At 44.7% G+C, this 14238-nt stretch overlaps 1 protein-coding gene across 2 annotated transcripts in view; it reads left to right on the forward strand.

Annotated features, from left to right (window-relative positions):
* The first annotated feature begins 2232 nt into the window (after window positions 1-2232).
* Window positions 2233-14238, forward strand: part of LOC129341623 (phosphatidylinositol-binding clathrin assembly protein-like) — a 67282-nt gene continuing 55276 nt past the window's right edge. The window contains exon 1 of one of the 2 annotated variants that reach the window (XM_054996904.1): window positions 2233-2724. In XM_054996904.1, the coding sequence (XP_054852879.1) occupies window positions 2592-2724 (133 nt within the window). In that variant the 5' untranslated portion in view covers window positions 2233-2591. The remainder of the gene's footprint in view (window positions 2725-14238) is intronic. The other variant, XM_054996903.1, reaches the window with a different exon arrangement.

Below are 14238 nucleotides of genomic sequence, written 5' to 3' on the forward strand. Positions count from 1 at the left end.
ACAGATGCTGTTTCATTTAGGGAACGTTTTCTCTGAGCTTATGACTACAACATGTGAGATGTTGCTTAGACATACAGAGAATTTGGTAAACGATGGCTAAATTCTGAGGCCTCGAAGAAAAGGTTTACCTACACTTATGAATAACACACAATGGCCATTTTCACACTGCTTACCGGCCATGGAACATCGCACCAAGCTCCCGGAACAACAGGGTCTTCCTGGCGCGATTTTGCGTAAGAACCGTGAAATCGTGCCAGGAAGACCCTGTCATTCCGGGAGCTTGGTGCGATGTTTCGTGGCCAGTAAGCAGTGTGAAAACGGCCACCATCTATTTCTGCATTTGTAACAGGAGCATAACATCAGGTTCAGTTCTTTTCTTGATGTCTCCTGTTAGAGGATCTTCAACAGCAGGCATTGACTTTCCAAGGTCTGCCTGTGAACCACTGCCAGTCAGGTAAAAACCACTAATCTAGATGGACTGACTAGGGGCTTGACAAATAGTTCCCTATGTCCAGTCTTGTTTCGCACATAATTGTAGATATCCAAATAGGAGTCAACTGGTTGTATATCCAGAGGAGTTAGCCGTGTTAGTCTGTAGTAGCAAAATCAAAAAAAGTCCAGTAGCACCTTTAAGACTAACCAACTTTATTGTAGCATAAGCTTTTGAGAATCACAGTTCTCTTCGTCATCTGACGAAGAGAACTGTGATTCTCGAAAGCTTATGCTACAATAAAGTCCGTTAGTCTTAAAGGTGCTACTGGACTCTTTTTGATTTTGAACTGGTTGTATGTAACAGCTATCACAGACCATGGATTGAGATTTCTTATAATAGTTGGCTCTACAAGTGACGAAAGGGGATATTTGGTATATTTGAGGATTAACTATAGATATGCATAGGAGCAGAAAAGCAAACAGAAGTTTTGTAAATTGTGATGCACTTTTGTAATATGAGTACAAGAAGTAAAAAATGATGTGTGTGCTTGACTGAGAGAGACAGGGTAGGTTTTCATGTATAAGAGTATGGAAGAGATGTTCTCCTTTTTATTGGGAGACGCTTTGTGCCAACCACCCACTTTCTTAAACAGCGTGACTCAAGAAAGTGGCAGGGGTCGTCCTGTTCTCTCTTCACTGTATGGTGGGGGCACACCATATTTTAGCAGGATTTGAGTCCAGTGGCACTTCAGAGACCAACAAGATTTTCAGGGTAGAAGCTTTCACTAGTCAACTTCCTTGAGACCCATCAGTAAAGGGATAGGGACCATAGACTTTACTAAATTACTACTGTCCTTTAAGTATGATAGACTCTACCACTATTGCTATAAGTATGATCTTATGTTGCTTAACATGTCAGAATTGCTCATGCTCTGTTTCAGTATGTCTTCAGCTGGTTTTAAAGCATTGCAAATTGGCATGTATATACTTTAAATGTCTTTGGAACTGACTGTACTGACTCACATTGTGTAATCTGGCTTGTGTCTGGGTGAGAAAGGCAGACCATAAATATCGAAAAGGAAAAAAAAAGAAAGAAAAAGAAAGAAAGAAGCCACTGGACTCAGTCTTGCTGTTCTACTGCAGAGCAACAAAGCCTGAAAATATCTCCTGTATTTTGAGCGTGAAGAATGTATGATAAATAAATTTTCTATTTTGATCGCGAAGAATGTATGATATATTTTTAAAATTACGCAAAAATTCCCAGCAGATAACTAGCAGAGGTGGGAGGGAGCTTTCCCTCCGCTTTTGTACTTTCAAAAGGTGGCTTTTTAAATAAATTAAAAAAAAGGAAAAGCAACATTCAGTCTCCTGCGCTCTGAAGCGGTCCGCCGCTCTTCCACCTCCTCAGCGCTTTGCCCCAAATCCTCTAGTGCAGAAGGAGTCCCGTCTAAACCCATTACAATTAATGGGCTTGGCCTAGAGTCATTATTGTCTGGGGCGGTGAGGGGGAAAACGGGGCCTGGCCGGGAGCTCAACCAGGCGCTCTGAAATCGGGGCGTTTTATCTCCCTGCCCTGCAAAGCCACCCTCGGGCGCCGACTCTGAGAGGACGGCGGCCCCGCGGCCAGGCGGGCGGCTGAGGGGGAGTGACTGGCGCGGGCACGGAGGGGCGGCTGGCTGGCTGGCTGGCTGGCTGGCTAACGGCGGGCGGGCGGGCGGGAGGAGCGCCATGGTGGCCGCCGGGTCACCTGACGCCGCAGCTCCGCCGCCATTTTGCCTGGGAGTGGGAACGTGAGAAGGGAAGGGAAGGGGCGAGAAGAGCGTGGCAGGGAGCCGAGCCGAGCCGAGCGTCCCCCAGGCGGTGAAGCCGGACAGAGCCGGGGCTGGGAGGCCGGCCGGCCGGCGAGGGAGGCGTCGTCGGCGTCTCGGCCGCCCTCCAGGGGGGTCCCCTCCGCTTGGCCTCGGCTGAACCCCTCGGCAGTCCCCGCGGGTGCCAGCAGGGGCCGGGCCGGCTGGGCCGGGCCTCGGTGGGGCGGCGACCGGCGCTCCTCCTCCTCCGCCTCCTGCTCCCGAGGGGGGTTGCGCTGCTTCGGCGTCGGGAAATTCCTCCTCTCGCTCGCCTCTCTCCCCTCGCCGAGGCCGAACGGGCGACCCGCGACCATGATGTCGGGCCAGTCGATCACCGACCGGATCACGGCGGCGCAGCACAGTGTCACCGGCTCGGCCATCGCCAAAGCCGTCTGCAAGGCCACCACCCACGAAGTCATGGGCCCCAAGAAGAAGCACCTCGACTGTGAGTAGCCGCCGCCCGGCCCGGCCCGGCCCAGCCGGGGCGAGGCGTGACAGTGCCACGGCTGGGGGGCTGCCCCGGCCCCCGGCTGGCCTCCCTGGAGTGGGGGGCGGCGGGGAGGGGGGGAAGAGGGCGCTGATCGGCTGAGCTCAAGATGAAGAAACGCACCGGGGAGCCGCGCAGGAGAGAGGCATGTCGAGGAGGGGGGAAAGCAAACGGGGGGATTTCCTTGGGGAGGGGGCCTTGGGGAGGGGGCCTTGGGCATTTCCAAGCTCAACAACTGGAGAGCGTTTTCGTGTGGGGAGGGGGTAAAGAGGAGGGTGGTTTAAGTTTGGGGGGCTGAGGGGCAGGCGCACCTACTGGCAAGCTGGATACTTTAATGGGGGGGGGGATAGTATTCAGTGGCGAGATTTAGTTCGAGGGTCGAAATGCAACTGGCAAGCCAGACAGCACGGATTCAAAGGGGTGTGTGTGTGGGGGGGGGGGGAGTTGAAATGCAACTGGTCACCTGGTTAGGATGGTTTGGTGGTTAAAATACAAGTGGCGAACTAGGTGGGGTGGGTGGGTCGAAGCATCCTGAATAATTAGGGTCCAGTGTCTTCTTGGCAAGCTAGCTGAGATGGATTCATTGTTGGAGTTGAAGAAACACACACTGGGCAAGCTGGATAGGTTTAATTTGGGGGGTTGGAAACATGCACATTGGCTAGCAGAGTCATTTCAATTTGGGGTTACTTTACCAGCAAACCAGGCAAGGATAGATTCAGTGTGCCTGAACTGGGTGCTGGCAGGCAAGGAAGTTTTTTTTTTCTCTCACTGGGGAGGAGTCCTTCTGTTCTGCTGTTGCAGGGCATTAATGTCTATGGGCACATCAGCCCTTCTCATAGTGCTCCTGGAAAGGTTGTAGACCTGTCATCTTTGTACCTTTCTATCACTTTTTAATATTACTGGGTATCTCATTGTGGCTTTGCTTCTTGCTCATGTAAGAAATGTTTTCAGTAGGAGTGGGATTCTGGCAGCATTGCAACAGTTGTCAGAAAGGAGGACACACCAACAGCTGCTAAATTCGATAACTGTAGTCTTCAGCCTTATCTGACGTCCTGCCCACCTTTAATCCCATTTTATGATACGGACCTAATTTATATTCTTTACTGCATATTTCCATCTTTTGCCTGTTCCCTGCAGGATAACTAGACGCAAAAGAGGGCAGCAGGGCTCCTGCAGTTTTAACATTTGTAGAAGATGGTATTTCAGGGGGTGCAGCTTATCATAACAGTGAAGATGCACCTGTTGAAACCTCCTCTGCTACAAAACAGTCACTGGGGCTGTGTCTTCTTTGCATCTGGTAATTCTCATCTGTTTTCGAATATCACAGCATGACCTGGATGTAGATGTAGATGAAGAATATTCTGCAGGAGGAAAAAGGAAAGCAGTGAGAGAGGTTATTTTTTTCTTTCATGTATGGGCTGTCCGTGGAATAGGACTTGTCTGTGCTACGTTTAGCCCTTGGAGTTGTTTTACTCATTACTGAAAGCAAAATGCTTGAAGCAGTCTAGCAGAGATGGTTCTTTTGCTGCTAAACCAATGACTAGAACATCAATAATCTCTGTGATGTTTTCCTCTCACTTTTTTACTGCAAAAAATTTACCCTGTCTCTCCAGAATAACTGAATTTTAAAAGTGTGTCTTGTCTTAAGAGGTCAATGAGTGAACACTCAGTCAAGAGACTCTCATCCTAATGGAATTTGCCTCCAAATAAAGAACATTCTTGACCTGATGCCTCTGAGGTCTGACGCCCTTCTGTTAACACTTGGACCAGATAAGATATTGTGGGTCTGGTTGCTTCTGGCTTAGCTGCTAAAATAATCTCCGACATTCAGCCTTACTTTATACATATAGCTGAATACTGCTGTCTTGAAAGAAGAAAGTTTTCATTCCAAACAAAAGTGGAATAGCATGCGAGCCAGGAATCCTCCAGTCCAAATGTCACCTATTGTCACCTTAGCTACAGGTGCCCATGGTTGTTTTGAGCAAGCTGCTCAGTAGTAAGATGCTAATATGGGCCTGCTTTCAGCATTGTTGCAAGGTTGATGGTGCTAATGTATGTGAAGCACTTAATATTTCTGTAGCACTTTAGGGTGTTCTAAGTGCTACTCTTGCTGTTTCATTACTACATCTTGTTTCTTATTTAATTAGACAAGACACGTTGCTATAAGCTGACTGCTCAGGAGACCGTCTAGTTGCCTCTTGACACAGAGGAACCATGTTAATGTGAAATGCACTTGGCCTCGTGTGTATTACAAAATGCTTCTTAGACCTTCTGCTCTTCCCTGGTATAATTCTGGCGCTGTGGAGGCAGACTCCTCTCGATCACATCCTTCTGATTTTCCAGGGGCACTCCTTTCACTTGGGAGTTTTATTTTGCAGTGAAATAATTCTGTGTGACTGTCTTTACTTCTGCACTTCTGGATTCTGTTTCTGCAAATAGTTGTTAATGGCCGCAGCCACAGAACTTCAGAAGCCTGGCCCCCTCTAGTATATTCTAGCCCTCTTCCCTGTACTTTCAGCTTTCATTTAAAAGCAAACAAGTGAAAACAAGCGTCTAGTCTTTTATGTGTGTAGCTATAGCTGAAAGCAAGCCGGCAGTATTCAAGCCAATTGCTCGCTGAGCACTAATGTCACCTTCCACTATTCTGGCCACTGAATGTAAAGGCACTGTGGCAAATGACAAGCACTTGAGCATTCATTCATTTTATGGGTATTATGTACTGTATATTTTATTTAGGTTTTTCAGATTTTCTCTTGACTTGGGATGCTTCCCACAGCGTACTCTTAATGCACCTAGTCCAGTAATTTATGGCTACCTGCCTGTTGTGTGTGGTTCTTTCCCATTATCTGTATAGTCCATGTTTATTTCACCCCTTCTCCAAGTAACTCATGGTTCTTCCTTCCCCTTTTTATCCATGCCCTGTACGTTAATTTAGCATGAGTGAGAGTGAGTGATATGAGGTCACTGAAAAAGTTCCATGGTAGAGAGGGACTTGAACCTAAGATTGCCAGATCCTAGTCCAACACTCTGACCACCATGCTATGCTGACAGCACCATGCTATGCTGATACAAAACGTGTATGTTGTTTCTTGCGTATTAGGGAGCTGCTTGAGTGTCTCATCTTCAGTGATCACAGGCTCAAGCTATTTTCAGTTTGTGATCAGAAGTTCTTTTTTCGCTTGGCTTCTGCTGCTAGACTAAAGATCAGATTTGAGCTTAAGATCAGTAAGCAAAAATGTACCAGGAAACAGGAAAGCAGTGGCGCTACAACATTACTCAATAGTTTTGAAAGTATCAGTAATAAAAAAAAATGGTTTCCTCGCTCACATTTCAGTCTGTGATGTGATGTAATCTCACTACATTGCAAAAAGCAAACAAGATGCCTTTCTAGAGTTATGAGTTGGCATCTTAGTGTTCCAGGACACTTGATAACACAGTTATGTTCTAGGAAAGAATTTTCAAAGGGAGAAACCAGTGTGTTGAAGTTGTATGCAGATTTGGTACTGTAAAATTTTGGCTCAGTAGAGACTGGGAGGAGGTTAGATTAGGTTTATGTACTGTGTGGGGTTTATGTAGTACGCACAATTCAGTTTGCTTTGCCAGTTGGGGGTGACTTGCACCCATTCTGATAGAAATGTTTATAATCTTCAGACTGGATCTGGTCTTCATATATTGCTTAGTCTTATTTTATAACCCACTACACTTTTCTGCTTCTACACGTTTGTATATAATACAGATTTTATAATATGATGAAAGTAGTTTTTTATCACAAAAGCTTCAGCCACAATAAATCTGTTAGTTTGTTAGTCTGTTTTGACTGCAATGAACCAGCTAGCGTAGCTGCCCTCTACGACTATGATGAAGCTCAGTAGAAGCTGTTAGGTGTTCTTATGATTTCTTACACATTGTGCCTGGGTGTCAATGTAGAAAAAATCTATAATGTGTTTAATTTTCTCTGTTTCCTTTGTTTGGGAAACTCCACTTATTTATGGACAGCTGTGTAAGCGCTGTTGAGGCTCGTATCTGAAGTTTATTGCTATCAGTGGGAAATTCGCAGCAAAGAGGTTAGTAAACAGGTCTATGATTTTTTCATAGAATTTGTATCATATTTATTGTTTTCCAGACTAGTTGGTGTGGTGTTAACATGGGTTAAAAAAAAGGCCCTATAGCCGATATATATCTTGTGGCTCACAAGTTATGAATTTTATACAGAGATACAGAGATTTCCCTTGCGTTTTGCTTCCAGCCCACAGCAGGATCTAAAATGTTTGATCATTTTTTCATTCCTTTAACCATCTGAAGCAGGAAGAAGCTAGTCATGTGTGCTTGTAGTAAAAAGAAAAGTAGATAATGTGTCTTGGACCAGTGCAGGCTGGTCTAATTAGAATGCACAAGAGAGGGACTGATCAGAAGCCTAGCAAAATCGATGAGAAGTGTTTCACACACTTCAAAGTGCCTTGGCTGAAACCCTGTCCAAGCACGTCATGAAATTTTCCTACCACGTGCAGTAAGTGATACTTGGACACAGCAAGGTTCCCGAGTGTTAGTCTTGTTAAGGATTACTCTGTATTTCTTCACACAGAAAGATAACCAGTCAGTTGACGGCCTCCTAGGTTGAGAACAAAATCTATTGTCAATCTTGAATGCTTTGAAGAATGACCGTATTTTTTCTATCCACACACAAGCTTTTCAGTGTCAATTGGTGCTGGTTTTTCAGCATGTGTCTTAAACGTAGAACATTGGGTGTAGGTTGGCCTGCTCCCAATCTTTATCTTTTGAGAACAAAACTGCCAGTATCACAATGCCTGTATATAAATTTATATTACATTTTGAATACTGTCTGCTGTTATAATTGCCCCACCCCAAACAGGAGATTGCAGTAGAGCTAGAAAAGGGAAACCAAAAAAATAAAGCAATTGGAGCACCCACCCTACCAAGAAAGTCTACAGAGTTAGGTGTTAGTTTAGAGGGAAAAAAATGAAGGGGGAACATGATATAAAATTACGAATAGGCAGTTGAAATATGCTATATATGGAACTGCCTTTGAAAAGTTCCTCTGCATCTCAGTTGGATCAAAATGGAACTAGTTGCTGTAAGTATCTTATGCCAGCCGTAATGTGCCTTCACTGGCTTCCAGTAGGTTTCTGGGCCCAATTCCTTTCTGAGCTTACATGAATGACCATTTCCTCCCACATTAACCTCCATATATACTTGGGTCAGTTGGAGAGACCCTGCTTTTCGCTTCATCTCAGCGGTTCGACATGCAGCCACTTATTGCAGGGTTTTCTGAGTGGTGGCGCCAAGGCTATGGAAATCCCTCCTCTGTCATATGTGTTTGATCCTTTCTCTGTTGAACTTCAGAATGCAGGTAAATGCAGGTAGGGTGAGATCTACCACCTGCCCACTGGACCCTTGCCCGTCATGTTTGGTGAAGGCCAGCACTGACAGGCTTCAGGCTTCCTTGGAGGCCATTGTTAGCCTTTCCCTGAGCTCTGGGGTTTTTCCTGGAGCGTTGAAGGAAGCGGTGGTATGACCTCTTCTGAAGAAACCATCTCTGGACCCCTCCAACCTAGCCAGTTACCGCCCAGTCTCAAACCCCCTATTTCTGGGAAAGGTGATTGAGCAGGTGGTGACAGAACAGCTGTTGGTATTCCTGAAGGATTCCTCTATCCTGGATCCAGTCCAGTTCAGCTTCCACCCTGGCCATGAGACGGAGGTGGCATTGGTTGCCCTCACAGATGATATTTGCTGACACCTGGATCGAGGCGCTGCTGGTGTTACTGGATCTTATGGCAGCATTCAGCATAGTCAGCTGTGATCTATTGGCCCACTTCCTCACCAGTGTGGGGATACGTGGGACTACCTTACAATGGCTAGTCTATTTTCTCCACGATAGGGGACAGAGGGTGGTGCTCAGGGAGCAGTTGTCACCGTGTTACCCATTGGTATGCAGTGTCCCCCAGGGGTGATGCTCTTCCCAATGTTATTTAACATCTATATGAGTCCCCTTGCCCAGCCAGTGTTAAGTTTCTGGTTGGATTGTCATCAGTACACTGATATCCTCCAGTTATATCTGTTGATGGATGGATTCCGCCCCAGAAAATCTGACCAGTGCGTTAGAAGCTGTGACTGGGTGGTTAAAACAGTTGACTGAAACTAAATCCTGTGATGATGCAGGTCCTGCCCCTGGGCTGTGGGTGGTTGGGTTTGGAAATTTGGCTCCCGGCCCTCAGTGGGGCACTGCTTGTGCCCGTACCGATGATAAGGAGTCGGGCGTGCTCCTGGATGCCTCCTTATCAATGGAGGCTTAGGTCGCTGCAGTTGCCAAGTCTGCGTTTTTCTGCCCACTTCAGCCAGGCAAAGTGTCCCCTACCTCTCGACCTGTGACCTAGCTACAGTGATCCAGGCAATGGTCATCAGGCCTACCCTTGGGTCTGATCTGGAGGTTGCAACTGGTCCAGAATGCAGTGGTGCATGTCCTTAGGGGGACCCTGTTTTGGGCACGCATTACATCTGTGTTGCACCAGCTACACCGGCTTTTGGTGGCCTTCCAGATCAGGTTCAGGGTTTTGGTTTTAACCTTTAAGGTTCTTAGCGGACTGGGACCAACATATCTACGGGACTGCTTCTTACCATACGTTCCCTGGAGGGTGCTCTGTTCAGTGGATAAACATCTACCGGTGATCCCTGGCTCTAAGGATGTTCATCTTGCCTCAACCAGACCCAGGGCTTTTTGGGCCCTGGCACTATCCTGGTGGAATTCTGTCTCTGTGGAGACCAGGGCCCAGCGGGATTTGTTATCTTTCTGCCAGGCCTGCAAGACAGAGATGTTCTGCTAGGCCTATGGTGGTTGAGGCTGGCCTCCTATTGAGATAGGGGTCTGCATTCCCCCTCCTTTGATTTCCGCGGTCCACTTAACCAGCTTGCCACCCCTCCCCATCCCATGGGTTCTGAAGTTGGGTTCTGCAGTGAGTGCTGCATCAAGAGCCTGTTTTACTGAAACTAAAGTGTTGATGTTTTTATCATATATATTGTTTTTACCTTTTATTGTAACTTTTAAATGTTGTTATCTGTTCTGAGCCCACTTGTGGGGAAAGTGGACTATAGATCTAATAAGAAGAAGAAGAAGAAGAAGGAAGAAAGACTATTTTTTGTGAGACATTTGGGTTGAAATGAGGACATAGGGATTACTTTTTCAACTGTGTTCTTATCTTGGCGCTATCTTATATTTGCAGACAAAAAACTAATACCTGTTTTTAATTTTTTTACATTTTGTCACTTTTAGGTTTGTTTGCCAATTAGTTATATAAAAGTTTTCTGTAAGCTGCCATAAGAGTATAAAATACATAAATGTTCAGGGGCAACATGCTACATACTCCTTGCTGGGTGACAGCATGAGCATTTTCTGGAGGAAACTGATGGTCCGTGGTTGGGGAGGGTGGTGGAGTTGTTAACTGTGCAGTGTAATACAACACAGATCTTGTTTTATGCTTTGGAGTCATAATTTTATGTAAAGTGTATGCATCGGAACAGATCAGCTTCTGCTTTATAATAAAAGCAAGATCTTAGAATAATATAGTTTTAGCATACAGAATTGCCTAGTTTACTCAGTTTTCCCAGTACTCGCTGATGGAAGATTTGTTCTGGTTTGGAATCTTTCAGAATATCTGAAGTAAGTGCTCAGCCCTATCTCTCAAAAACTGGGCTTTGACACATATCTAGGGTCTGACCATGAGTGAATACTGAGTTATCAACCTGGTAGCACTAAAAACCTTGCCACTTAACATGCTAGGAGACTGAATTCATGCTGGTGCTATCTAGGTATTACCCAGCTAAAAATGTTGGCATTGCCTATTATCTTACAGATGTGATAGAATTTTGAGGTGCCTACTTTTGTATGAGTCATTGTATAGTGGACAGATTATTGACCTTGAATTGGAAGAGATCTTTCAGCAAGCCAGTGTGCCTCAGTCTAGAGCAAAATAGGGTAATCCTGGGCTCTTTAGAAGAAATGTGTTAAAGTAAATGGGCTTTCCACCTATCTCCAAATATTGGGTGTTTCAGTTCAAGTAGAAGTATTGCTGGCTTAAAGCTAGGTATCTTTTGCGAATGTATGGCTGTTGGGACCCAAATATATAATAGAAAATTATAAGAAGAACCCTGTTGGATCAAACTGTTGTTCTGTCTAGGTCAGCATCCTCTTTCACACAGTGGCCAAGCAGGTGTCCTAGAGAGCCATCAAACATGGCACAGGGACCAAGATTTCCCCCCGATGCTGCCTCATAGGACTGGTAGCTCTAGAGCTTGATAAAGGGAATTAACACTGATACCAAAAGCCCTGTACATGCAGAATTCTTTCTGGGACTACATTAGATCATTATTTTCTGGATGTGGCAAGTCAGCACAACCTGCTTACAAACATTTATCAATATGTATACTTTAATGTGGATGCCAAAGCCCTAGAAAAAAGAAGCAGGAAAGACAAACTGAAAATAGTGTTGCTTCACCTATATCTGTGAAAATCAGAACTGAGTAAAATCATTCAGAGATGGCTATGTGCATTATGCAAAGTACATTTAAGTGTGTGCGCGCTTTCGTGTTCACTGATGCTTTCTCTGTATGTGATATTGGAGGAATTCTACAGGTCCTCTTGTATTTAGAGTTAGCTTTTGAAAAGGGTTAAAGCTATTTAGTACCCTGACCTGAGTAGCCCAGGTGAGCCTGATCTTGTCAGATCTCAGAAGCCAAGCAGGGTCAGCCTTGGTTAGTAATTGGATGGGAGACCTCCAACAAAGACCAGGGTTGCAGAGGCAGGCAATGGCAAACCACCTCTGTTAGTCTCTTGCCATGAAAACACCACCAGGGGTCACCCTAAGTCAACTATGACTTGCGGGCACTCACCACCAAGGCTATTTAGTATACAAAAGATGCTGGAGTATGTCCATTCGGAATTATTATTTTGGGAACTTTCTAGGTTTTATTGGACTGGTCAATAAAGGAATCATTGCCACTTGCATGCTAAAAGATATGTCATCTTACATTTTACTCACTGTGTTTGATGTGTCCTTCATGCCATTTAAGATAATTATGTGAAGGAGGTGGTTTTGAGCATCTTACAGTTTTTATGAATTTTATATTTAGATATTTCATGTCTGAATTTAGAGAGAAAGTGTCATACTTTCAATTGTGAACTTTTTTTGGAAAAACAAGGAAGACTTTGGACCACAGATGCAGGGGTAAAATTGGACTTTGAGTTTATTTCTGAACTTCCCTTGAGTTTTGTTCCAGCTGAATGGCAACACTGTTTAACATGTTAGTGTTGGACTTTGAAATGTTATTGATTCTTCCAAATCTGATTGCCCTTGGGGTAAAATACTGCTTGACTGATGTTTTCAAAATTTAGACTGGGATTGGCTAACCCTTGCCGTTTCCCAGATATTGGCATCTTGCATTCAGACAGGAGATTATCACCTGGTGGCTTGTGTTCTGCATCCAAGTCCCAGGCCCTCTTCCCTGATACTAACCTAGTGGCTCTGGCTATCTTAGCTCGCGCACACAGCATGAAATGAATGGACCCCTCAGAGTGGACTGGGGCAGAGATCTCTTGGATATCCTCACTTTGTGCAGAGACAAATGCCTGTGAAACTAGAACTAGGGCACAAGGCTTTCTCATGCTTCTTTTGGCCAGGAGAGAAACTTGTTTCACTTTAACTTTCTGCCACCAACATAAAAACTTTTGAAGCTTCCTGTCATTTTGTTCAGGATCTGATAGCATAGATGAGGAATATGTCCTTTGTACATAAGATGGTGAGTTTATGCTGGGATACTTGTTAGGCTTTAAGGTGTCACTAGACTCCTGTTTATTTGCTTTGCAGTGGACTAACACTACTACCCCTCTAGAAAAGGCTTGTGAGATTCATGCAGGGCTTCCAGTGGCAGGTGCCTTCCCCTGCATAGAATGAGAGGCCATTGTAATGAAAAGGATGCCTGCCGAGTGTTTTTTAACTTGCATGTCCCTTTAATGACGTAACGGGGAGGTCACTGCCCTTGGCCATGTTTGTGGTAGCAATCCATCTCCTCCAGTGGTAAAGATGTTGGCCACTGGTTCATAAATTGTGATTGTAGGACATGTAAATTGTGTCTAGTCTACCAGTGTCCAATCCTCATGGTCTCCAACACCTGAGTTTCTTTGCAGCAGAAGTCCAGTGTGGTCAAGACAGGTATTTGAAATGCACGTCACATTTCCTCTCCTTAATATCTTTTGATGGTCCTCTCTGGCCCTCACAGTCCAGAACAGCAGAATAGGGAGTCACCAGTGGAGATATTTCATAGATGCGAGAAGATTGTTCCTGAGAAATGAATGAATCTGCTAAATGGTTTAGGAATTCAAGTTTCTGGATGTAGGGAAATCTACAAAGCTGGCATGATTATATTAGACTGGAAATTAACTTTAACAGCAGCAACAAAAGAGCCCTGAGACTTTTAATGTGAAAAGCTAGCTAATCTTGCATAGGTCCATTTGTCATTCTTGTTTAATTTAATGTATTTAATTTAACGTATTTCCTTCCCTTGTGTTTCTACCCAATGGGGACCCAGAGCAGATTACGTCGTTCTCCTCTCCTCCATTTTATCCTCACAAGAACCCTGTTGGGTAGGTTAGGCTGAGAGGGCATGACTGGCCTAAGGCCATCCAGTGAGCTTCCATGGCAGAGGGGAGATTTGAACCTGGGTCTTCCAGATTCTAGTCTGACACTCTTAACTACTACATCATGCTGGCTCTCAAATCTTACATAAATGATAGTACTTGATTAAAGGTGAGTCTGGTTTCTGTTGCTTGTTGCCTTTGTTTTGGATTTGAATATTTGGTCCTATTATCAGAAGTCAGTTACAGTAGTCTGTCTATGTTTAAATAATCTTCTTGTTACATATTCAGATTATTTGAAATTGTAATTTAAAAAGTTTTGATTTACATACCATGTCTGAACATCCTGTAACGAGCGAAGCTGAAAAATGCCTCATGCCATGTTTTCATGTGGCCTGCCACCATGTGCTTAATAACTTCTTGCTTCCGCCGTTTCATTCCAGCACCAGATCAAGGTGATTTATTCAGCCCTTGTGGGTTATGTCTCAGCTAGATGGTCACAAGTTGTGTAGATCTATTATGCGTTTTTTATATTATGGAGCAATGAGGTGAGCGGACAAATGGGAATTGTCCTGTGTTGTGTGTGTATGTATATTATGTGCCATTAAGACACTTCCAACTTTTGACCTCCAAAACATTTTATCATGACAGCCGTACCCAGATCTTGGAGACAGAAGGACGTGGCTTTCTTTATTGACTCAGTCCATCTCATATAGGGTCTTCCTTTTTTCCTGCTACCTTCAACTTTTCCTAGTATTATTTTTATTATTATTTATTTATAGTCCACCTTTCTCACTGAGATCCAAGGCAAAATACATACTGCAAGTGAA

This window comes from Eublepharis macularius, chromosome 13 (assembly GCF_028583425.1).
Source record: "Eublepharis macularius isolate TG4126 chromosome 13, MPM_Emac_v1.0, whole genome shotgun sequence".
In the NCBI taxonomy this organism is placed as follows: domain Eukaryota; kingdom Metazoa; phylum Chordata; class Lepidosauria; order Squamata; family Eublepharidae; genus Eublepharis; species Eublepharis macularius.